The 26150-nt window shown below is 42.9% G+C and overlaps 1 protein-coding gene across 10 annotated transcripts in view; it reads left to right on the top strand.

Annotated features, from left to right (window-relative positions):
* The window catches only part of ATP11C (ATPase phospholipid transporting 11C (ATP11C blood group)), a 186738-nt gene that overhangs the window by 113538 nt on the left and 47050 nt on the right, over positions 1 to 26150 (top strand). For all 10 annotated transcript variants that reach the window (XR_014307190.1, XR_014307191.1, XM_082717560.1 and 7 more), the window contains exons 7-20: positions 1006 to 1109; positions 3201 to 3251; positions 4349 to 4413; positions 4712 to 4793; positions 5685 to 5835; positions 6470 to 6667; positions 11910 to 12071; positions 12757 to 12908; positions 13932 to 14003; positions 15828 to 15901; positions 18456 to 18559; positions 19195 to 19376; positions 20579 to 20842; positions 24383 to 24557. Coding sequence is in view for 8 of the 10 variants with exons in the window: in XM_082717560.1 (XP_082573686.1) it covers positions 1006 to 1109; positions 3201 to 3251; positions 4349 to 4413; positions 4712 to 4793; positions 5685 to 5835; positions 6470 to 6667; positions 11910 to 12071; positions 12757 to 12908; positions 13932 to 14003; positions 15828 to 15901; positions 18456 to 18559; positions 19195 to 19376; positions 20579 to 20842; positions 24383 to 24557 (1836 nt within the window). In the remaining 2 variants the exon portion in view is untranslated. The remainder of the gene's footprint in view (positions 1 to 1005; positions 1110 to 3200; positions 3252 to 4348; positions 4414 to 4711; positions 4794 to 5684; positions 5836 to 6469; positions 6668 to 11909; positions 12072 to 12756; positions 12909 to 13931; positions 14004 to 15827; positions 15902 to 18455; positions 18560 to 19194; positions 19377 to 20578; positions 20843 to 24382; positions 24558 to 26150) is intronic.

Here is a 26150-nt window from a genome sequence, read left to right on the forward strand (position 1 = left end):
AATCAGGGGAGAGTTTTTGTTTTTGTTTTTGTTTTTTTTTAAATATTTTACTTATTTATTTGACAGACAGATCACAAGTAGGCAGAGAGGTAGGCAGAGAGAGAGGAGGAAGCAGGCTCCCTGCTGAGCAGAGCCTGATGTGGGGCTCGATCCCAGGACCCTGGGATCATGACCCGAGCTGAAGGCAGAGGCCCAACCCACTGAGCCACCCAGGTGCCCCAGGGGAGAGTTTTAAATAGAACTCAGGCAGTTCCGTAATATTCCCAGAAGACCATGCGACAGCTTTCCCTTCTGCATAAGTGGTGCAGTCTTGGAGTCTGTGTTAGCCCTCCTTTGATGATTTATAAATGGGTTTATTGGCGCCTGCCTTGAGTTCTGGGTAAATCAAGTGCATAATATACACTAGTAGAATATGCCAACTGTTTGACTAAAGCAAAATACATCATATTGCTGCTCTTCCTATGAAATGTAGCCTCTTTGGGCATTTTCAATATGATTAATTATGCTATTTGTGTAGTGGAACTATTAATGAATTCTTTCTTTCAGTTGGCAAAATGTTAGCCTTCTTATGACCCAAAGGGTTATTTATGTTCAATTCATATGTATACATTGATACCGTGGTACCCTCTGGTGAACAAAATAACAGGGCTCAGTTCTATAAATAGGAGAAAAAGTAAATGGGTTAAGTTTTTCGTTGGGTTTTCCGTTAAGGATATGCATGCTACAAATGGAATTCTCTCTGCTGTCACTATCAGGGGAAGCTTTTAGTTTTTTCATTATCTTCTAAATCTCTTTGCAGTGAGGTTATCTTTCTAATTGTTTGTAATATATTCAAAGAATAATACCATAAAATTTAGTTAGTGGGAAACGTGCATCAATATTTGTATTATTCTGCCAAAGCCTCTTTCAAAAAACATACTGTGTTGCCGGAATAAGGTGGGTGTACGATGATGAAAAGAATCCCTTTGTCTTGGTTTTGCTTTTTCTTCTGCTTTCCTCATCTAGACACATTATGCGGTACGGGACACCATTGCACTATGTACAGCTGAGTCCATTGATACCCTCCGAGCAGCAATTGAATGTGAGCAGCCGCAGCCGGACCTCTACAAGTAAGAATCCCCTGGTTGTGATCTGCCCTGTGCGATGGTCTGTTGACTCGGCCGCTCCTTGCCACCAGTATCATGAAGAGACCCGCCACTTTCCAGCCCTCCTTCGTTCGTGTTTTTATGAGCTGTTCTTTCCTTCTGGCAGAGAAATGAGTCAAATCAGCCTTGTTCACTCCCAGCCCAAGATAAATCGCTGTAGGCCCAGACACCTTACCTGTGATTTTTCTTTTATTTTTGTTATTTGTAAACACGACCATCTATCGTGTTTTAAGATTATGTTACCCCGTAAGGCTGCTCTGTGAGATTCGTGTATTAATCAGAGTTAACGAAAACAAAAATAAGCCACTGGGTATGTCCTGCAACATTAAAGAGAGGAAGGGGATATGGGGCCACGCACTATCCTTTTTTATGAGGATTATGCTGAACTCAGTATTGCAAATAGGCTGCTTTTTGTCTACTGTGATTTCCTCTATTTTACTGTACTTGGGCTTTCTGGAATAGACTTGCTGATGAACAGTCATTGTAGGTTCTCAGAAATTTGGCATTTGATTTTTTAAGACTGGTTAGTTTGGTTGATTAGAGCATGCTGTTGATAAGGATAGAGTAACAAGTTTTATCCCCACGTGGGCCAGTTAATCTCATTCTATTCCCTCTTACAGATGGCCTCAATTACCCGTGCCAGGCATCTTGTTAACGAATTCTGTTGGTCATAATGGGGGGCCAAATGGTTGGATGTAGCTTAACACCAGCACACAGTAGTGGAAAAACAGAGTCTTCATCCCACTACAAGAACGGTGCCTTCCCTCCTTCCCATCATTCCTGAGAGTAGGAACTAGGACCATAAAACAAAACAGCTGTTCCCTGCCTTCAGGGATCTCAGACTTTGCAAGGCAGATAAATATTTATTAAAGCTAGGCTTATAGTACAGAGACCTAATAGAACAGACTGAAACGCCCATGGAGTCACAGAAGAAGGGGTGGCCGATTCTGCCTGTGTTAGAGACCAGGATGCTTTTCTGCATGTCCACATGGCAGCTCCTAAATTTATTGGTTACCTTAAATATGAAGGAGAATTTTAGGGCAGGGAAGGTTATTCCTGATTTCTCTGGACTAGGCTGAGTGTCCTTGATTTGTGTCTTCAGAACACCTGTGCTTTCACAACCTGAGCCATGATCATTTACATTGTAATTGCCTGTTAACTTGTCTGCCTTTAGTGGGAGGAACATGTCTTTCTGGCTTCCTAGTGGGCCCCTAGCACCTACCACAGCACTGGCACAATTAACATGTGGTGAATAAATAAACAGACCATCATACTTTGTGTACGTAGTAATCACAGTTCACTTTTTCTGAAAAACGATGATGCAAACTATAAAATATGCATAACTCTCTCTTGTTAAGGAGAGTTAGGCCGCCTTACCCCATTTTTTGAGAAATGCACATTACCCTGTGTCTAGCCATGTTAAGTGAGCAGATCAAGCTCTGTATTGTGATCAGCTGAATGAGAGAGGTTGGACATTTCCGAGATGGTCATTAGATGTTTGCCCCCTGAGACTCATGCAGTGGTTCTCAAAGGGTGATCTTGGGCCAGCACAGAGTCACCTGGAAACTTGTTGGGAATGCAGATTCTCACCTGAATCTAAAACTTGGGAGCGGGGCCCCAAAGTGCCCCGTTTAACAAGCACTCCGGTGGGTCTGGTGCACGCACAAGTGAAAAAAACACTGAACTAAGGGGTTTAAGTTGTGTGTTAGCACCAGCTCTCTTCACATGCATCCAGAATAGAGGGTAATTGTTTGTGGAACGGATAAATGAGCGGGGATGTTCTGTGCTCGCACAGTGCCAAGTAGACTCTGAAAATCAATTTTGAATCTTTGTGTTCTTATAACCCATACTATTATTTTTTTAATTATATGAAAATATTACACATTGTGTTGATTCAGCATAACTTTTTTTCCCAGAAATATACTGGGTTTTTGTAGTTCATTCAGTCTTGCCTCTTTTGTATTATCTGTATCTTGATTCATTCCCATTTACGTGGTATATATAGATCTTTACCTTGATAGAGAAGACACATTTGCCATTATGTTCTTTTTGCAGGTTTGTTGGGCGAATCAATATCTATAGTAATAGTCTTGAGGCGGTTGCCAGGTTAGTTTGTCCTTCCTTTCATCTGTCCTTTTCGGGAGGAGGCGGGTATATTTCTCTTTAAAGCCCCTTAAAATACCTGGGGTGCCTGGGTGGCTCAGTGGGTTAAGCATCTGCCTTCGGCTCAGGTCATGATCCCTGGATCCTGGGATCGAGCCCCACATCGGGCTCTCTGCTCAGCGGGGGGCCTGCTTCCCCCTCTCTTTCTGCTTGCCTCTCTGCCTACTTGTGATCTGTCTGTCAAATAAATAAGTAAAATCTTTAAAAAAAAAAAAAAGCCCTTTAAAATACCCCAATACTTCTCTGTATAGAAAAGGCTGGAGAGCTGAATAAACCTGGATTAACTAGCCGGCGTCCCAGTAGGCGGGGGTGTTGCAAATGGTGTCTGAATTTGCAGAGCTCCGGGCCCTGGGGGGCCCACATCTGTTCTGGTTGTGCAGTGGCAGACTGTATTGGGGGGACACCTGGAGAGTGGTGGCTAAGGGAGAGTAAATGAGGGATAAGGCAGTAGATGAAAAGCCAAGAGAATTACCTGGACTGAAAGAAAATGAAGGGCTAATCATTTATAATGAACCAATTCAAATAAAAAGGGCTGTTTTCTTCCCTCTTCTGTCATCCAGTTAATTACCTCAATTTTTCCACTTGGCCTTTATAGCCACGCTTAAAAGGAATTTAAATGCTGGCCGCCCAGTGATTGCCCCAAAGGCGGGTTTCCACTCTAAATATGTCAGTATGTCTTTCCACCTTGATGGCTGCTTTCCCAGTCTTCTGTCACCTTTTCTTCCGTTGCTTGCTGTCTGCCGCTCTGTACTGCTCTTGCTGTCTGTGAATCAGAATCCTTCTATCTGTGTGCCCCCCCCTTTACCTCTGCGTGTTGCTGGCGACTCTTATGCTCTGCTTCCAACTGTGCTGAACCCTCAAGGAGGTTCAGAGGGAAAGATCTTTTAGCTCATCCTGGGGCGTAAGCATATGATATAAGTGGAAAGATACATTCGGAACCCCTTGAAGATAGATGTGTATTAGGGCAAAATATGTCCCCAGAGTTGATGATGCTATATTTTTTGGGCTGTTTGAATAAGCTGTGTTCATTTTTCATTTAGGTCTCTGGGACCTGAGAATCTCTTGTTGAAAGGAGCTACACTAAAAAATACCAAGAAGATATATGGTGAACAGTTTTTAAGATCTCCTTGTCAGAAATATGCTTTGTAAAGCCTGTGCATAAATAGTGCATGTTACAAATTGGACATGGCAGATACTTGCCACTCAGTTTAAGCCTGTTTTTAGGTGTTAGGACTTTATAAGATGGTAAATAAACTATAAATATGACCATCAAGTACGTAGAATGAAAATTATAAATGATGCGTCAGCTGGTGACTAGACTCAGGTTAAGACACAGCTTGGTGGGAAGTCGGCTGGCGGTCATACTTGTGACCTAGTTTTCACTGTCTTCTTTTATGCCTTAGGAGTTGCTGTTTACACTGGGATGGAAACCAAAATGGCTTTGAACTACCAAGGGAAATCTCAGAAGCGTTCTGCTGTTGAAAAGTTAGTGTGCACCACAATCTCTTTGGTAGCGATTGAACTGTGATATAGTTAGTTTTTGGTAATTCCGAATAACAGCTGTTAACAAAGAAATAACGTCCATTACAATAGCAGCTACCACATTGAGCACTTAGGTTCCAGAATTGTGCTTAGTGATCTGTATGTCTGATTTCGCTTAATCTTCTGAGCAGCAACGTGGCGGGACTCCTGTTAGCCTGTCTGCCTTGCACAGGAAGCAGTGATCTCCGAGCCGGGTGACTTACCTAAACTCATGTAGCTCTTCAAGGGCAAAGTCTATTTGAATTAGAATTTTGCTCCCTTTTGCTGCTGGATAGTGGTTTTGGGTCCTCTAGTTGCTGTATGTAAGGAAGTTCAACAATGTAGGTAATAGTCTCCTGCTAGAGCTTCAAGCCCGTTGTTCCAGCAGGGACCTCACTGTCATTGCCAAGGATATCCTGTGTATCAGTGGCACCCCCTCCATAGCCCTACTTGCAGATCCAAGGAGTCCACACTAAGTATGAGGATTTCACACTGGCTCTACTGCAAACCCTTAGAATTTAGGGAAATGGAAGCAACCTACTCTTTCTTTAAGGGGTGAGTAGATACGGTCTATGCATGTGTGTGTCTCCTGTCACTTTTTAGGATCCTTCTTTTTTTTTTTTTTTTTTTTTGGGCAAGTGCATTAAGCTAGTCAGCCACTGCACTTGGTGAGCAGCAAACAGGTCAGGAGGTCAGGGCTGGCTTTTCCACTTTACCAGCTGAGCATAAGGCTTCTGCAGTGGTAACTGTGCTTACCCATCGTCCACAGGAGAGGCTTTAGGAAACTGAATGGCTTAATTTTTACATGGTTGATATCTTATATAGTTTTTAAATCCATAATATCTTCTTTTTCAGATCCATTAATGCCTTCCTGATTGTGTATTTATTTCTGTTACTGACCAAAGCTGCAGTATGCACTACTCTAAAGTACGTTTGGCAAAGTACCCCATATAACGATGAACCTTGGTACAACCAAAAGACTCAGAAAGAGCGGGAATCCTTAAAGGTAATCAGTTTTATGCTGCAACTTTTAACTCTTGCTAAAAATTTTAACTCTCGCCCTTTGTGAGCGAGCCACCCTTTATTGAAATGTTATTTGGATAATGATACCTTTTGTTGGCTTCCGAGTTTTCTCAGGTTGTATGGTAGCCCCAAGCTGTTAGACATTTAAGAAGTTTTATAGGATTTTTTTCTTTTACTTTAGGCATCTGTGCTTATTTTTAGCTCTTTAGTTAAAGAGTTGAAACAGCTGATCAAGAATCTCAGGTTATATGTTTCTGGCTGTACCCAAGAATCTGTGTGACTATACATGAGCTTGGAATATGTCATAAATAGATGCCTACCCAGAAACTTTGATCCTGTGTTTGTACTGGGGGGAAGGCAGAGAATTTAAGGAAGTGAAAAAGTGTTAAGAGGTACATTTACTGAAGTATAATGATAAAATTGGGGATGTTTTTCAAATGTTCTTTTCACATACTATGATGAGAACTTTGGCCAATGGGATAGTATCATTAGGAACTTCATAGCAACAGCAGTGCTTTTAGTATTGAAATAAAAAGAAAAGTTACCTGGTTCTTTATCTTGTACTTGTTGGCTAAAACTGTGTATCTAATCAGCACGAACTATTTCTTTTGTTTTAGGTTTTGAAGATGTTCACTGACTTCCTGTCATTTATGGTTCTGTTCAACTTTATCATACCTGTATCCATGTATGTCACGGTAGAAATGCAGAAATTCTTGGGCTCTTTCTTCATTTCATGGGATAAGGACTTTTATGATGAAGAAATTAATGAAGGAGCCCTGGTTAACACATCAGACCTTAATGAAGAACTTGGTCAGGTTAGAATGTATTTTTACTTGAAATAAGTTAATGTATTGAAAATATCTGTTCTTATACTCTAGCTTACCAATGTATGTGACCATTTCACGTTGGGAAATGTGATTCAGATATTCTTTTATCTAGGCATATAACAAAGACAAGCAGTATTTTCATAGCTGTAGCATTCATTATCTTGTTGGCATTTTTGAGGAGTAGCCCACTTTATATATTAAATTTGAATGTGACGGAAATTTTCTTTACAACTCACCTGTTGTTAGATTATGGGCTGTTGCTTTGGAACAGACACATGTAGTTGGTCTTCCTCAGCGTCTGTTACCAGGTGGGGATAGACTCTGGGGTGGTCAGTAAAACTATTCTATGACTGTGTTTTGTTCCATAAGCAGCATTGACTAGAGTTGTCCTGTTGATGTTGTCTTGGTACATTTCTGATCAGACAGAATACATTCCTAGCAAGCAGAGTTGTTAACTCCAGGGCAGGAATTTAAATGAAGTCAGAATGTGAGGGCATGTGCTCCTCAGAATGCTTTTTGCTTCATACACCAGTGTGGCCCAGGCTGTGGCCTCATTTCTAAGGCAGGTGCGTTTGTTCCCAGTGTGGTATGGTCTAGCTATAATTCTTCAAATGGTGACTTTGTAGGTGATTTTCTCATCAGTATTGAGAAAGTTCTTCCCTTTGTCTGGATGTACTGTGTGTCACGTAATGCTCTTCACAGGCTGGGGGAATTTTTTGGCTTTCATTTAACTTTCATGATATTTAGAATGTCAAGGCTGTGGAAATGTCATTTCTATGACTGGGAGATGCAAATTCGGTTAATGGAACTGTGCGGCTGGAACAGGGCCTCACACTTGTTTTAAATGGTGCCAAGTTGCATCTACGCCTCAAAACCCTCCTCCTGAATGTAGCCCCTCACGGCCCCCACTCTTTCTGTTCTTCACCCAGCCGTGCCTAGACCAGAGTACCATCTTAACAACTACAGGCACAAGGGGGAAAGGACACTCCAGATACCAGTTCTGTTGAGAGCTGACAACATGACTCCAGGATCCCAGACTGTGGAATCTGCATCCCACAGAGATACTGAGTCACCAAGGATAGAACAAGAATTGAATGAACAAATGCTTTTTTCCCTTAGATATTGTTCCCAGAAGATTCTTTTGAAGGTGACTTCAGCTGCCACAGCTGACCTTACTTAGCCTTTGTAAACTACTTTTAATCCAGGAACAGAGCTGTCTGAATAGAACTACTCTGGTCCCAATAAAAAGCATTGATTACAGCATTACTGCTTGAAAAAAAAAAAAACTGAGTTACAAGCCACCTCTGGTGAACTTTCCCTCCCTGACAGGTGATTTAGTTGAGTAAATCTACCTAGATCCGGTGCGTGGTTCACCTACCCAAGGATGAATGTGGCCAGAGTCCCAGGACACTGCAGATAGAGTGGCCATCATGCCGCATGTGACTCCTAACGCTGTCTAGAGAAAGGAAGGATATCCAAGCCACGTGCCACTCAAATGAGATTCTTAAATCTTCCAGACCCCCACCTCAGCAGATTCCAAGTGGAAAGTAATCTTACTCCTATCATTCAGGCTGTATTCACACTGCAGAAAGCAAAGTAGAGCTTTGGGTAATGATCTGGTAAATTTGATCAGTGAAAAGAGACTAGAGTTTTCACTTCAGCCACCACTTCTTTCCCCTACCAAAACCTGCCTTTCTGGCTGGGACTGTCGTTTAGTCAAAGCACTGAGTTAATAGCCAGACCACCACTTTCATTTATATGGTGTAAAAACAACTTGCCTTCATTATCAGCTTATACGTGTGGAAACTACCTGAATGAAAATGCAAAGAAGTCTTGAAATAGTTCCCTAGGCCATTTACTATTCAGTGGACCAGTACGCACAAAATTGAGTGTAACCAGCTTTCTCCTTGATGAGTCATAATTTCAGATCTGTATGACTTTTTATGTTATAAAAAAGTAGTGTCAGTTAGGTCCCACTGATACCATTGCAAATACTTGCTTACTCTCTTTTAAAATGACCCACATTGAGGGGTGCCTGCATGGCTTAGTCAGTTGAATGGCCAACTCTTGGTCTTGGCTCAGGTCTTGATCATGGGTTTGGGCCCCGCATTGGGCTCCGTGCTGGGCATGGAGCCTACTTTTAAAAAAAATGACCCACACTGATATTTAAAAAATGGGAAGGTACATTTAGGACAGTGTTTGACTTGAGAAACAAAAAGAAGAGCGAGCAGCTGGGTGTCACAGTCTGTTGAGCAACGGACTCTTGGTCTTGGCTCAGGTCATGAACTCCAGGTTGTGAGATCCAGCCCCAAATCTCTCGCCCTCGCCCTCTGCCCCTCCCACTTATGTACATGCTCTCGAGCTTGCTCTTTCTCTCCCAACCCCCAAAATAAGTAAATCTGTAGAAAAAACGAAGTAGACTGTTCGGTTGGAAAAGAATGGAGTCTTTTAGGATCAGGCATCAGTCTTTTAGGCAACCAAATGGTTCCAATCCATCTTGAAAATATTTTGGGGTAGCCTCCTGCTTTACAGCCCCTTCAGGTCTTGCAGTGATGCCTAATGGTGTTTCTGGGTGTATACTCTGATTCCAGTAATTCAATCCCGCTGTTATGTATTAAACTTACGCTATATATCAAGAATATATTGATGGTACTGAGGTTACTATTACAGAGTATACATGAAACCCTCAAGTTGTTCACCATTCAGTGAGGAAAACATACATATCATATGTAACTACAGCAATGTGACGATAATTGATCAGAAAAAATAGGGCATGTGAGATGATGGAAAGAGTCCAGTACTGTGATTTTGGTCAAGGCAACAGCATCTATCTAATACCTTATAGTTTGTAAACATTTATTATTGTACTTTCTTTTCCAGTCTTTACAGCCTTGAGCGGCAGGCTTAGTTATTTCAGGTTAATATTTAAAGTTTACAGACTTGAGAATTTTCCAAGGTCACAAAGTTAGTAGGTGGTGAAGCCAAGACACCATTAAGTTGAATGATACGAAATTTTTGACCTACAAAAGAGGCATTTCCATACGTTCATGAACGTTAGTTCAGGGCTCTTTCCACCCTACAACAGCTGTCTCGCTTTAGGCTTTGCATTCATAAAATGATGAGTTTCAGCTTGCTTATAGGGAAGTGCCTTTCCAACAGCCTCAGACCTGCCACTAGAGAGGAAGAGGCTACCATGAGTTGGGCAAGCAGGCAGCCTCTCACTCTTTAGCCCCTTTTAGTAACAGCTGATCGTCTCCTCCCCCTTGGCCAAGTACAGGGCATGTATTAGAGCAGTGATTCTCAAAGTACAATCCCTGGATAGGCAGCATCAGCATCACCTAGGAACTTCATTAGAAATGTCCATTACCTAGCGCTGCCCTAGAGCGCTGAATCAGAAGCTGGGGAAACAGAGGCCAGCAATCGGAGTTTTAACAAGCCCTCACAGTGAGAGTGATGCCCACTACAATTTGATATAGACCATGTCAGGGTATAGTTTGTTGGCCTTATACCTGCGAGATCAGTTCTACACAGATCCATACTGCACAGAACATTCTGCATAGGGAAACAATTGCACGATGTTTTTTTTTTTTTTTAAACTACCACCTTTGGCACTTTCTAAGATTTCTAAGTGGTTTAATGCTGATCCAAATGTAAGAGGCGCAGTAACCCAGGAGAACCTTCAGGGGAAAATGATGGTAAACAATTTTGATCAGAAAAAAAGTCCCAAAGAGTTTTATTTGAACTGGAAAAATCTAGACGATACAGGAATAATAGCACTTGAATTAATTTAAAGGGAGAATTCAAACTTGGCTGGTTAACAGAGCAAAAAAAGGAAGATTGAAATGCTATATTTGTGCCAGTGCTGCTACCGTGAAAGGCTTTGAAAAATAATTAGAAAGCAACTACTGCTGGAGTTCATCTCTTTCTCCCTTACATAATGAAAACCTTCATCTTGTGCTTATGCTTGTTCCTGTCAGCCCATAATTTTAACTATTTAAGCATAAATTGCCAAAAAGGAGGGTAAAATTGTGGGTTTCCAAAAGCCAGATGTTATAAATAGAAGAGATAAAAACTGAGATAAAATGGAAATGCTCAAAATGGTTTATTTGGCATGGAAAATTTATTTCATCGCTTACTTTTTCCATTATTTATGAAAGAATGCTTATATTATACTTTTTTTTTTGCTTATATTTTAACCTATTATTATAAACTGTTTTTTTTAACTTGGAAACTTTTTTCAGGAGTATCTAAAAATATACACAGTGTGTGGAAAGAAACTTCAATTACGTTTTTGAACATTAAAGACTTCCTGTGTCTCTTAATTAAGTAACTTGATATTATTATTTTCCCTAACCATACATACTCTTTGATTCTATCTGCAGTATATAACACAGTGCATTTTACTTCAATCCAGTATATTCATCAAAAATTTTACTTTTCAAGGAAAAGCTTTGTTACATCGCAGTAAATTTAAGTTCCTCTCAAATATTTTTATGTGAGTTGCGCGCGCCCGCACGCATGTGTGTAAAAGGGATCAGTCTATTCTTACTTCCCACTTAAAAAATGGACTTTTATTTTAGAACTTCTTTACATCAAAATAGATAAGTAATCAACTGAAAGTTTCTTAGTTTGATAAAATAGCCACATTTTTCTTATTAATCCTCTGTATTTGAGCGTGTCTACCTTGGACATGTGATACTATTTCACTGCCTTTAAAAATACTTGTTGGAGGGCGTCTGGCTGGCTCAGTCAGTGGAGCCTGCAGCTCTTGAATTTGGCATTGTGAGTTTGAACCCCACATGTGGTATGGAGTTTACTTAAATTTTTTTTAAAAAGATTTTTATTTATTTATTTGACAGACAGAGATTACAAGCAGGCAGAGAGGCAGGCAGAGAGAGAGAGGAGGAAGCAGGCTCCCTGCTTGAGCAGAGAGCCCAATGTGGGGCTGGATCCCAGGACCCTGGGATCATGACCTGAGTTGAAGGCAGAGGCTTTAACCCACTGAGCCACCCAGGCGCCCCTTAAATTTTTTTTTTTTAATTAAAAAAAGTTCTTACTCATTTGCCGCTCTTTTTGTAATAGTGCTTTTGTAATTAACCTGACATTTGACGAGAAGTCTTAGAGACCGAGCTAAGCTACGGATAGGAGAAGAGTCCCGCCTTACAGCCTAACGAAAACTTAGTCACGCTGAAGGAGGTTACACCGCCTCTGTTTGTGTTCTTGTTTTTAGGTGGACTATATATTCACAGACAAGACTGGAACGCTCACTGAAAATAGCATGGAATTCATTGAGTGCTGCATAGATGGACACAAATACAAAGGTGCAGCGCAGGACACTGATGGTCTCTCACAGACTGATGGACCCTTAACGTATTTTGACAAAGCAGATAAGGTGGCATTTTCCGAATTACATTTTCCCCGGAGACATCCTTCTGTGTGTGCATGTGCTAACTTCGCGTAGTAGAAATAAGAGCTCGGAGTGCATGACACCGACTTTGGAATAACCCTTTGCTTTTTTGACTTCAGCTTCCCTGCTTCGCTAACACCTCCGGAGATCGTTAATAAGCATCATTTACAAATAGGGAGGGGTGTGGAAAAGGGCTTCGGGGCAAAACTTTCGCTTGCCTGTCTGTCTGATCGTAATTCTTGATGCTTTGTCTTTAAAAATATGAGCTGCTCCGAGAGTGAAATCTTTTTCAGTCATTCAAGTCCCAGGAGTGTCTAGACATTAAATGAACCCAAGTCTCCCTGCACCTGAGCTATCGCCAGATTGTGAATTGGATACTGAATGAGCTCTTTCAGGCCATAAAGAATTCACCGATTTAGTATTCGGTGGCAGCACGGTAGCCTGAATGAGCGAACACAGCCCCTAGGGTATGTTAGCTGAGACCCGGGGATGCTGTCAGCTACAAGGGAGGATATAGAGCTCATCTGAGTATTAGGGATTTAGAAATTTCAGCCACTCGGTTTGCTGGCGGTTATAACACTTTCTCACATTAATACCTTCTCTCTGTTCGCTGACTACCAGGTGATCAAAGGGAAAATAACAGAGTCATTTTTCTGTTACTGTTCAACAGAACCGAGAAGAGCTCTTTCTGCGTGCCTTGTGCTTATGTCACACTGTAGAAGTTAAAACAAATGATACTGTTGATGGGCCTACGGAATCAGCTGCGTTAACGTACATGTCCTCCTCACCAGATGAGATCGCTTTGGTGAAAGGAGCTAAAAAGTAAGCACTTCTGTTAGGTTGGGCAAATAAATTCTGGAGACGTGCCGGACAGCTTGGTACCCGTCGTTAACAACACAGTGGCTCGCACTTCAGAGTCTGGTGAGAGGGGAGAGAGCTCATGTTAAGTGCGCTTTACCACAAACAACAGAACACTGCTGGGGCCCACGGAAGCTTCGAGAGTGGTTGGATAGGTTTCTTACCTCGCTTGTGGTAATGATCTCACAGGTGTTTGCACATGTCCAAACTTCTCAAATTCCTCACGTTAAATAGGTATAGTTCTTTGTATATCAGTCATACCTCAAGAAGGCTGTCTTAAAAACTCTGAGGTAAGTTGTAGAGAAGTACATGAGCAATTTTGAAGAGTTTAAAAAAAAAAAAGGAATAAGCACTGCTTGTACTTCTCCTGAGAACATGAAATCACAGGAGGACTAGAGTTGTTTTTTCCTCTGCTCCAATAACCTTATCTTATAAATATTCTTTAATAAAAAGCCGAAATGCTTTCTCTGAAAGTTTGTGAAAAATTCCCCAAACCTAACCAATTAAGACCAAAAAGAAAATAGCAATGCGTAGGTATGACTTGCATTACTGTTGATAAATACCAACCGGAAGTCCAAATGTTCATATTATATTCTGCAAATTCTGCAACAGTGGCCACTTTCTGTACAACACATGCTATTTCTGAAGCGCTCTCAGCCGTTTTGACGTCACTTTGTAACCGACAGTCCTGTATTATTACCCTTGAGGCCTGAGATGATTAAGTGGTTAAAAGGTCACCCGATGTGTCTGCTACAGAATTGGAATTACAAATTGCCTCTTGATTACAAGTCGTGACTGGGCTTTGACTTCCTCTTTCCTGTCGTCTCAGCCAGTAAAGGGAAGTATAGTTATAGACTGTTTTGTGTTGTTTGTTTTTTTTTTTTCCACACAAAAGAGAAGAAAACAATAAGCAAGTGTGCCCCACTGCAAGGGAAAATTAATCATTCTTTAGAGATCCACAAAGGTCTTTTTGTTGCTTTTCGACAGGTATGGGTTCACATTTGTAGGAATTCGGAATGGCCATATGAGAGTAGAGAACCAAAGAAAAGAAATAGAAGAGTAAGTAGCGTGGTGTGTTTGATGTTTGTGACGTGTCAACCTTGGGTGGATTTCGGAAGGGCCGCAAAGGAAACTTCTTTCATCTATAAATGGATAAGACTCTGCTTTCCGGGTTGGAGTTTTATGTAAATGTAGCTGGGGTGGAAGACCTTTTTCTAGAGTGGTAGCAACTGGGACTTGAGGTGGAAATTACTCGTTTGGTTCACATGTGGGTCCAAGAGCCCAAATGAGAATCTGGGCTAATGTTAGCTAATGCTAATGTTAGATCTCCAGCACACGCTGTAAGAAAAATCCATGAACTTATATGAAACCTTCTGCTGTCCAGAACCCAGCCAATCACTCTGGGATGGTGGGCTCAACCAGTCATAGAAGCTTTGGTGGCAGAAGCTGTCTTATTCTCCCCCACTCAAATGTGAGCCCCACAGCAAGTACCCTGAGGCAGCAGTGTTTTGGATCTTTTTTTTTTTTTTTCTCCTCCTACAGAGAGCCCAACGAACAAAACCGCCTTGGCTTAATAGCAGATTTTAATTAGGGCCTGTGATTAATTTGAATTCCTTCATCTGAACTTGAAATGTAATTATCTTATCTGACTTCTATTCTGGCCCCTAGCGTCTCAGGAGACCCATCTCAGAAACCTGCAATATGTGTAGATGTGTTTGGGGAGTGGACCCCTTAGGGAAATGATGCTCAAAAGCCAGGCTAAGGCTCTTTGGCCTGACGACTGCCAGGACCCCGGATCAGGATTAGAGTCCAGATTCTAGCCGGTTCACAACAGCGCCCCCATCTGGTCAACACCAAATGATACGTTCCGTGTAGATCTCCTTCACACCTCACAGAAAGGGTGCCCTGCCCACTCCCATGAAAAACAGGCTTCATAGTCGATGTTCTTAGGTCAACTACTTGCGTCCAAGTTGCTCATTTTCAAAAAATATTTCCCCATGTCTTTGTAATAATTAATCCAGTTTTCACTCTTCTGCCTTCTTTCATCCGATTTATTAGCCCAGTACAAATCTGATCATAGCATTCCACTGCTTGAACCCTACGGTGACTTCCTGTTGCTCGTAGGATAAAATTCCAAATCTCTGAAATGGACCACAATGTTCTCCGCTCCCAGTCCTTGCTTCCCACTCTGGCTGTGCCCCCACCAGCTAGATTTCAAGCTTCAGTGAACTATTTCTGCACATGCCTTTTTCTCTACCCACTATGCCAAGCCACCCTTTTTTCATCATGTCACTCCTACAGACCACAGCCGAGGCACTACCTCTTCCAGGAAGCCTTCCTTCAGATATCTTCTTTCTGGGCTCTCACATCTCCCCTGTGAGTTCCTTTATTCCAGTGTGTGGCTGATTGAGACGTAGTCCTTTCATTGCCCTCCGCCTCCCTTATCACATAATGAGCCTCTTGAGGGAAGGAACTCCGGCAGAGTCATATCTGTTTCCCAGTACCTAGCATTGTGCTCGACCCATAGTAAGCACCCCATCGACAATTAAAATAATTGGCAAGATGGGACTATTTCTAGACCCCTCCAGAAATGGCTTGTCTGGCCAGCTCTTTGTCTGCCAGTCCTGTGTCCTCACTCTGTCCTTATCATTTGCAGTAATCTAATGGGAGGGCACAGATACCCCTTCACCAACGCTGGCATTTTCTGACACCACGTTCTAAGTGCAGAAAAATGTCCGAGTCCCAACGGAAAGCGACAGCTGTGCCCTCAGCCAGCAACCCTTACCACAAGGGGAGAATTCTATTCGGGATGTTTCTGTGGTGGGTTATTTTTCCCCAGTGTGGCCTAGGTATTTTCTCTTTCTCATTTTTCTCCTCATAAAGGTATGAACTTCTTCACACCTTAAACTTTGATGCTGTCCGTCGTCGTATGAGTGTCATTGTGAAGACTCAAGCAGGTATACATTTTTAAATAAAAACTTGGCTTTTTCTCTTTTTCCATTTGTATATTTGTATGTTGATCAGTTATTTTAAGGAAGGAAAACATCTCATGTAGTAATAGATAACTACCTTAAAGTCATGCAAAGCAGTAGCTTTGCTGTGTACGCCTTAATGTGCTTATATAAGCACGTATGTTCTGTTTGCCAAATTGTCAGAGGCAGAGCCCTCATTTGACAGTATATGCATTTTCTCGGAAACTGAACTCTACTCTTCAGTCCTGAGTGTCCAGGCAGAAGCTGAAAGGGTGACTTTTTTATAACTCATGGTAATGACGAATCACCAGTAATGTCTGCATGCAGCAGCCCAGTGCGGCGGGATGGTTTGAGATTAACTAGCAGTAGAATTCCTGAGTATGGAGAGTTGCTGGCTCTCTGTGCTTCCCTTCCTCACTCCCCACTGCTTTATACTCCCAGGGAGCAGGCAGGCTAGGGATGACTAAGGACCAGATTGCTGGGAAAGGATGTGGTGGCTTCACTCCAGCATGCTGGGCTCTTTGTTTGATCAAGTGGGGAAGCTTGCCCTTGGCACTGGAACCGGTACCATCATCCCAGGGTTCCCCTGCATCCTTTGGAGGAGCCGTGGTAGCTGACATACCTTCTGCTTGGATAGAACAAGAGCCGTAGGGGAGCACTCCGGCCTTATTTGCGGGCTCCCAGATGCCTCTGTGTGTGTGTGTGTGTGTGTGTGTGTGTGAGAGAGAGAGAGAGAGACAGACAGACACGGAGAGAGAGAGACTGTGACTGTCTCTACATGGTTTTTCAAATTTTCCTTGATTTATATCCTAGTAACTTGCCTTTTAATTTTTTTTTAAGATTTTATTTATTTATTTGACAGACAGAGATTACAAGTAGGCAGAGGCGGCGGTGGAAGGGGGGAAGCAGGCTCCCCGCTGAGCAGAGAGCCTAATGTGGGACACGATCCCAGGACCCCGAGGTCATGACCTGGGCCGAAGGCAGAGGCTTAACCCACTGAGCCATCCAGGCGCCCCACTTTTAGTGTTAAATCTATCCTAGATTCCTTAGTGTGAGAATGGGAAGATACAAACAGACCCTGGAGGGAGTGTTTCCCCTTTATTCATACTTTGCAGTGTGACTGCCAGGTCATGAAATTGATTTCATTCTGTGAATGCCAAATTTGTCCTGTGGCTTTTAAACACAGTGTGGATGTGTGAGAGAAAATTAAAAGAGAAAACCACTTAACATTTGAGATATTTGGTGATCTTACCTGTCTGTATGTATGCACTTACACACTACTGCAAATGATGAGACATCTGGGGAAGTGGTCTGCCAAGGGCCTTGACCTCAGCTGCACTTCTTTTTAACTTCTTGAACTCAGCATTTTGCTTTATACAGATAAAGTGTCTTTTTTTTTAAGATTTTTATTTATTTATTTGACGGAGATCACAAGTAGGCAGAGAGATAGGCAGAGTGGAGGATGCAGGCTCCCTGCTGAGAGCAGAGCCCAATGCGGGGGTCTATCCCAGGACCCTGGGATCCTGACCTGAGCCGAAGGCAGAGGCTTTAACCCAATGAGCCACCCAGGCGGCCCGTAAAGTGTCTTTCTTAATGCTCAACGGCGACTCCTTTGCTGGTTGCATGGAGTGACAGAAAGCCACACTTACACCTGAACTCTACAGTGCTATTTTCAAGTTTCCGGTACAAACTCCAAGCCACTGTCATTAAAGCAACCTCTGTAGTTCTTTCAAAATGATTTTTATTTTATTTGCACTTGGGTTTGGTCTTGACATCAGTAGAATGCCATGTGTGCACTTTAAAACATGCTTGGCGATGTTTTCAAAGAGAATTCAGAAGGAGCTCCTTGGGGCGCCTGGGTGGCTCAGTGGGTTAAGCCGCTGCCTTCGGCTCAGGTCATGATCTCAGGGTTCTGGGATCGAGTCCCGCATCGGGCTCCCTGCTCGGCAGGGGGGCCTGCTTCCCTTCCTCTCTCTCTGCCTGCCTCTCTGCCTACTTGTGATTTCTCTCTGTCAAATAAATAAATAAAATCTTTAAAAAAAAAAAAAAAAAAAAAAAAAGAAGGAGCTCCTTGATATAAGTACAGTCTCCCATGATTCCCTGAAAGGAAGTACACTTTAGCAGAGGAACTTGTACGCTCTTGAGTTATCTGTGTCCATGCTGGTCTTCAGAGGTAATGGGCATTGTCTTGCGAGAGTGAAGGTCGAGATGGCTCATCCCAGGATCCACAGTAGCTGAGTGGGAGAGGCCACCTTAATAGTTCCTGTTATTAGGGGCGCCTGAGTGGCTCAGTGGGCTAAATCCTCTGCCTTCGGCTCAGCTCATGATCCCAGTGGGATCCAGCCCCACATCGCGCTCTCTGCTCAGCAGGGAGCCTGCTTCCCTTCCTCTCTCTCTCTGCCTGCCTCTCTGCCTACTTGTGATCTCTCTCTGTCAAATAAATAAATACAGTCTTTTAAAAAAGTAGTTCCTGTTATTAAAATCCCAATACCAGTCTTAAAATTCTAAGTTGAGCCCCTTTTTTTTTTGCTTATTTTAGGAGACATCCTTCTCTTTTGTAAAGGAGCAGACTCAGCGGTCTTCCCCAGGGTGCAAAATCATGAAATTGAGTTAACGAAAGCCCATGTGGAACGTAATGCCATGGTGAGCCTACATCCTTCTAGAAATGCTACAGATGACTGTTTGATGGGATTTCTATTTAAATGTTTAAATGAATTTTAGCTTCTTCTTTTTTTTAAGATTTTATTTATCAGAGAGAGAGGGGGAGAGAGCGAGCACAGGCAGACATAATGGCAGGCAGAGGCAGAGGGAGAAGCAGGCTCCCTGCGGAGCAAGGAGCCCGATGTGGGACTCAATCCCAGGACGCTGGGATCATGACCTGAGCCGAAGGCAGCTGCTTAACCAACTGAGCCACCCAGGCGTCCCTGAATTTTAGCTTCTTTTTTATAGTCGATTTTTATATTGGGGGATTTAGTAATACTGTTTTCCTTACTGTAATGTAAAACGTTATCCTGGAGCAAATTTCTGTGCAGAATTTGCAGACTTGAAGACTTTTCAAGAAACTTTCATTTATATTCTGCTTTCTTTTCTTTAAGAGCTAGTATTTTGTTATTCTGAACCTATTTGAATGCTACCTGTTTACTTGCAATCTGTTAGTGGTTTTTTTTAACTAAACATATTATCAGGATTTCTTTGTACAGTGAAATGAGGATATTTGAAGGAACTGTGCAATTTTTCTCCCAATTCCTTGGATAACTAGAGATCTTCTTTCTTTCTAGGACGGATATCGGACACTTTGTGTAGCCTTCAAAGAAATCACTCCAGATGATTATGAAAGAATTAACAGACAGCTCATAGAGGCAAAAATGGCCCTACAAGACAGAGAAGAAAAAATGGAAAAAGTTTTTGATGATATTGAAACAAACATGAATTTAATTGGAGCCACTGCAGTGGAAGACAAGTAATTACAAAATGATATTCTTGTCATTTTAATGACCATTTAGAGTGGTTTCTGTCCAGATTGGTAATTTTATTCTCAAATTTTGAAATCTTCTATTCAGATCTGTTGCTAGACCAGACTTTGAACCGTCCGTGAGAATTAATTTTTTTTTAAGTGAAATATTTGTGGCTTAGAAGAGTGAATCTGTCATCTCGAGATCTTTTGCATGTTTACACCTTGAATTTCCTATTTTACAAATATCTGCATAAGTCTCATGATATATTGAGAGCTTTGTGCTAGAGGCATCCTTTGAGCTGGTGCCCGATAGAATTGATAAGGTTTTGGCAGACAGAAATGAACGGAAAGGAAATTCGAGTTAGAGCAAATAACGTGAGAGCTCATTCGAGCCTGGTTCAGCAGGCTAGAGCATGTTTTTGCATACTTTCAAATAATTTGTTTTAACTCTCCAGGCTTAGCTGCACTAGACAGGATTGGAGGGCTCTATCGTTGATCTGTCTGAAAGAATACATTTTAGACTCTTAATATTTTAGGAGCTTTTGGGAAATTATAAATGCAAATTTATGAGACTTAGCCAAAAAAAAAAAAAAGTTTTATCTATATACATTTTTTTTTCAGCCACATTGGAAGATTTTGAAATTTTAATGGGATTCATTTAGTCTAATATCTTTCTCATTCCCTGACCAAAGGGAGCTCAAAGAAAGTAGTATTCTCTCCGTGCCTTTTGGATTTATGCCTAAATTCTCTCTGGGGCTGGTTGGCTTTCCTGTTCTCAGAGCTGCTCAGCAAGGGGGATTCACTAACGTCCCTCGACACCGCACTAGAATGCCCTTTCCGTTTTGCCCCTTGTCAAGTATTTGTATGCTGAGATATAAAATTTAATGAAATAAAGTGACAGTGAATGAGAACATGCGGTGAGTTAATGAAATTTTAGCTAAGAGGGAGGAGTCTCCATTCTGCCAGTGGATACCAGTTGCCTAAAGAGAGGTCATTAACTTTTCCAAACCTCCCTGCTGGAAAGTCATGTTAGTCAGACCATGCCAGAGATCGCACTCCCTGAAAGAGTAGGGGGTGTATAGGGAGGCCAGCGGATAACATGTCAGGACTCCAGAATTGCCGTGGGTTATAGGACTGCTCTCGCGAGCCTTCTTGCAGCATCTCTGTCAGGAATTTTTGAGGATAACAAGGGCTCCTTTTGTGCCCAGGCTGCAAGATGAAGCAGCTGAGACCATCGAAGCTCTGCACTCGGCCGGTCTGAAAGTCTGGGTGCTCACCGGCGACAAGATGGAGACGGCCAAGTCCACTTGTTACGCGTGCCGCCTCTTCCAGACCAGCACGGAGCTCTTGGAACTGACCACCAAAACCATCGAAGAAAGTGAAAGGAAAGAAGATCGGTTACATGAACTGTTGATAGAATATCGTAAGAAGTTGCTGCATGATTTTCCTAAAAGTACTAGAAGCCTTAAAAAGTAAGAAAGTGCATCGGTTTCTTATACTTAGGCATGGGTAGAAATGTAACTCCCGGCTGTTCGTGCGGAAGGCTGTTTTCTGTGATTGATCATTCTTTGTTTGCAGGTGTCTTATCCTTGTAAGTTAAAACCTTCCCTGAGGACTTGGCCGATGGCTCATTTGAGGTTATTTGGCACTTTCTGCGTCTCTTTTAATGTAAAAGAAAATCGTGTATTTCTCAAGATTTAGAAAAGTGGTTCAGTCTTTCGTGTTTAGGGTTTGGGGATTTAGCACTGATACCCTGGCCTGGTCCGTGTCAAGAAAAAACACTCCTTCTTGTGGCCTCTTAAATTGAACGCAGGGAACCCGGTCTCTAACAGTCGCCCTGTCATATGAGGTCCTAGAGCCGTTTTCTCTGTAGATTTTCAAGTCCCAGAACCGTGAAGGGAACCGAATACCTGTTAATAACATGACTTCAACTCTGCTTTCAACGAGCTGCTTGGGAAGAACTTGTAGGACTTAAGGGTCTTGAGAAAAACCTCTCATGCATAATAATTCCATGCCCAGAGATCACTGACCAAGGCTTAGCCTTGTCTAAACCAGTTTCTAGAATTTACTATGGCCATCAGCAAATCAACTGCCTCTTCTGGAATGCCGCAGGATGTCCCCACGCTAAATCCAAAGACCCGTAGCTGAAAGTACTTTGCATTTTTTTGAGCATACCCTTTGTTTCAGGAACCGTATTTAGCACTTTATGTAATTATTCTCACTTGGTCTTCATCACAACCCAGTAAGGCTGTCTTATTTTCTTCACTTTACAGATAGTAAGGCTCAGAGAGATGCAGTAACTTACTCAAGATCACACAGCTAATAAGGGGGGGCGGAGAACGAGTATGTCCAATTCCAGAGCCCAGGCTTTTTTTTTTTTTTTTAAAGATTTTATTTATTTGACAGAGAGAGATTACAAGTAGGCAGAGAGGCAGGCAGAGAGAGAGAGGAGAAAGCAGGCTCCCCGCTGAGCAGAGAGCCCAATGTGGGGCTCAATCCCAGGACCCTGAGACCATGACCTGAGCTGAAGGCAGCGGATTAACATTCTGAACCAGCTCTTGTCCTCCTGGCACTCGGGCATCAGTGCGAGCAAACACAGTCTTACGATTGCCGCTCATAAATGTTTTCTTCCTTTAGCCAAATGGTATGTAGAAAGGCAGTCCAGATTACATTTTACTCGTCCATATGTCTTAATCCGTTCCGGCTAACATAACAAAATGTTATGAGTGGCTCAAACAACAGAAACTTACTTCTTTTATTTCTGGAGTCGAGTTCCGGCTTCTAGAAAGCTACCTTCTCACTGTGTCTTTCCACGGCACAGAGAGATGAAGTCCTGGTGTCTCTTCTTACAAGGGCACTCATCTCGTGCCATGGGCTCCACTGTAGTGACTCCACCTCCCACAGGCCCCATCTCCAGACACCGCCCCGACTGGGGGTTCGAGCTTCAACATAGACTCGGAAAGGAGGGGAGACATGGAACACAGTATGGTCCATAGAACCATTGAGCGGCTCCGGGGCCCTTTTGTAAAGGCCAGGGCCTCTGAAAAACTGAACTCACCATCTCAGAACATTCCCTCTTGTGGTTCATCCGTTTGGAGTTGGGCCCAGACTTCCCTCAAGTTCTATAAGTAAGCATCGGACCCAGAATCCCTTTTGTTGCTTCTGCTTCTTTTGAGCAGCTCGTGCCTTGAATTCCCAAGGCCCTCTGCCAGATGAGCGGTTCTCCATTACATCCAGAATGAGGTCGCAGCGAACGCCTCGAATGACCTTTGCACCTTGCTTTCCTAGTGCGCCCCAGCACCTTCTCTCCCCTCACCTCGTTCTGCCCAGTTCCGTTTCACTTTTGGTCCCCGGGCTGTTAGCCCTTTAGTACCTGGCTCGTTGTGCATATTCTCTCCCGTATACTTCTGTGCTCTCCCAGGGAAGATGAGTTCATGATTCTTCCCGTTCTTCCTGCGTGTCCTACTTAGACTTGATGCTTATAAGTATTGCTGGATTTGTTAGGGAGGGAGCCACTGTTCTCTGAGTAGAGGAGCAAAGGAGAACACATGATTGATATCTCTTTAATTAGTGAATAAAACATGCTTCTAAAATTATGAAGCAGAATATGGACAAGTAGAAAATACCGCAGTGTCAGTATACACCAAGGGAACGTGGAATGAGGAAGGAGGAGGCCCACGAGGCTCTCACCCCTCAGATGTTTGGTCCATTGGACAGCAGCTCCCTGATCACTAGAAGCTTGTCAGAAACTCAGAATCTCCTGTCCCACCGCAAACCTAGTGAGTCCGAATCCACACTCGGACAAAAGTCTCAGAGGAGTTTTAACAAGATTCCCTTAAACCTTAAGCTTCAGGAAGCCTAAAATTAGACAACTGAATCAGTAATGAGATCGTGCTGTGTCTAATACTTCGACTGCACTGGTGCTCCAATGGCATCCAAGATTCCCCAAGAACGATTGATTAATCGCTATTTTTTCCTAATTATGAAAAAAATGAAATGTTAATTGGGAGAATTTTCTCACTTGTCAGTTTTCTGCCCTATGGTTGTGATTTTTTTTTTTCTTCTTAAGATCGATTGATTGATTTTAGAGACAGAGAGAGGGCATGCACGCCAGGGCAGGGAGGGGGGTTGGAGAGGGAGAGCAGAGCCAGACACGGGGTTCGCTCTCTGAGTTCATGACCTGAGCCGAAACCAAGAGTTGGTCACTTGATTCCTGGTCACTTGACCAGGAGCCCCTCCCATATTTTTTCTTAAGTAGTTGCACCTGTTTTGTTTGTATTTCCTGGCACCTAATATCTCTTAGTCATCCTGGCTATGCATGAGGATCACCTACAGAGCTTCCTAAAACATAAACCTATAAATTAATAAGCACTGGCAAAGATACTCTGATTTAATTCGTCTGGGAATAGACCTCAGGCATGGGCAATTTTTTAAAGCTGTCCCGATGATTCTAATGGGTATCATTACCAATCCAGTATAAAATGATACTGATTTAAGGAACATACATCATTATTGTACGGGAGTTTTTAATGAACACTGTGTCTCTTAGGCTCTCCATCATTTTTGAGAAGCCAGGTTTGTTGACAGGTTTTGTCATTCAGAAAAAAATTCTTCTGTGATTTGTATACCCAAAGCCATTTTGTCTTTTTTCTTATATTATTAAGAAGTTTTCAGATTGGCGATTTGACTTCATATCAGAGTTTGACTGATTGATCTGTAATTTTCCACAGTTCGCCTTGAGTTTCTTACACAGAGACCAGCTGCTGAATGTGTTATTTTTATACCTTTTAGAACTTAGAATCTATATGGGCAGCTCGAGTCTCAAAAGATGTCATGGAAAAGTCTCGCTTGTGCCATTGTTAGAGACAGTTGCTTCTCTACTGTTCATAGGTTTGGGAACCAGACTAATGATGGCCCTTATGCAGGACCCTCCTCTTTGTGGTTTTAAACACAATCAGGCTTCTAATCTCCTATATGGGAGATTCAATTATAGCATTGTTTTTCTTTTCCAGAGCATGGACAGAACATCAGGAATACGGATTAATCATCGATGGCTCCACGTTGTCACTCATACTAAATTCTAGTCAAGACTCCAGTTCTAACAATTACAAAAGCATTTTCTTGCAGATCTGCATGAAGTGCACTGCTGTGCTCTGCTGCCGGATGGCGCCGTTACAGAAAGCCCAGGTAACCGGATAGGAGTTCGTGGTCCATTCTGGGGCTTTCTGTACACGTGTGTGCAAATGTTCACTTCCCTTTTGTTCCTTCTAAGAGCCCTTTCTACCTTATTACATCTTCCCAGACTGCTACTTCTCTGCGGTCCAATTCAGAGGTCTGCCCACCAGTGTAAAGGGACCCCATGCTTCTTGTCCCCTCAAGCTGGCTGTCCAGTTCCTTCCTTGCCTTCCAGGCTTCTCTAATGAGTGCTTGGTGCGAGCTGCCTCCATCCCGCTGCCCCTCGCTCCCCTGGGACGTTGGCCCGTGTGTTCTGTCTTCCCATCACGTCATCACGTCCGTTGGCTCGCCGGGAGGGGAGCGCTGACCTTGCCAAATCCGTCGCACTGACTTTTGTTGTCCTCTTTGTTTCTCTGCCACAGGTAACACTACCGGGCCTATCCTCCTTAAAACTTGCCTCCCTGAGTTTCTGTCTGTAGTCCACAATCTTCACTCTTTTTTTTTTTTTTTTTTTTTTGTCCTACTTGGCAACCTAGTGTCTTTATATTTTGTGTCATCTTCTCACTTCTCACTAATTATCGTTTTTCGCTGGGGCTAAGTCTTCCTTCTGCTTTTCACTTACAGCCTGCCTCTCTAAACACGAATTTCTAGGGCTCTCATTGGTAGTGTCTGGTACTGACTTTTCCTTTATGCGAAATCTCTTACCTCGAGCTGCCTGTTAGCTCCTATGGAATCCCCACTGTCATATTAAATTCCTGTGTCCAAGACAGATCTTAGAATTTTCTCCTTCAGGCCATGTTTTTCTCCCTTCTCTTCATTATTCTTGTCACCGGCGCCACATTTTTTTTGCTCCCTAAGTCACCAAATGACCTCTGACCCTTCTCTTCTCATTCGCTCTGTATCTAGTCACTGTGCCTTTTGTCATTGCTCTCATTCGGCTGCCGTCTTCCTAAACCTTCCATTCCATCCCAGTCCAAGTCCTGTGACTTCGCATGGACTCTGATTTAGCCTCCTTGTCCGTGTCCTGGCTTTCGCCCTTCCCGCTTCAATCTCTTGCCATGCTCCCAAATGAGTCTTGTTAAAACACCACTTCTCCCGTTATATATTCTTACTCTGATATTTTCATAGTCTCCTAGTCCCTGAGGACGAAGGGCAGGTGACTCTGGCATTCAGGCTCACCCCTGTTGGCCTTATCGTGTGTCTCTGCTCTGTGTCCACGGCCCCTCCCGCACCCAGCTGGAATCGTCCGCTCCTCTTGCTTGTTTCCCTCTCTGCGTCGCTCGCACTTACTGTGCCCATGCCAGCTTCCACGTCTGGAATTCTCTCTGAAATCCTCTTGGCCTTAAAGAAATTTGACTCGTAATTAAAGCCGCTGTAAGGGCCGCCCCCCCATAGGCCGTTTTCCCCAGCTCCTCCAGCCCCACATTGATCTGCCTCACCTTACTTTTTGGCTCTTGGTGCAGAGAACCTTAGAGTGTCAGTTCCAGACTTAGTGTTGCTTCTTCGTGTTCTTCGGCTGCTCGCTCGAGACCAGGGAATGGCTGTGTCCTTGATTTGTCCTTTACACAAACTCTGCTCCCTACTTCACACACGTGCACACGCAGC

The sequence above is a fragment of the Mustela nivalis genome (genome assembly GCF_964662115.1).
Source record: "Mustela nivalis genome assembly, chromosome: X".
Lineage (NCBI taxonomy): Eukaryota > Metazoa > Chordata > Mammalia > Carnivora > Mustelidae > Mustela > Mustela nivalis.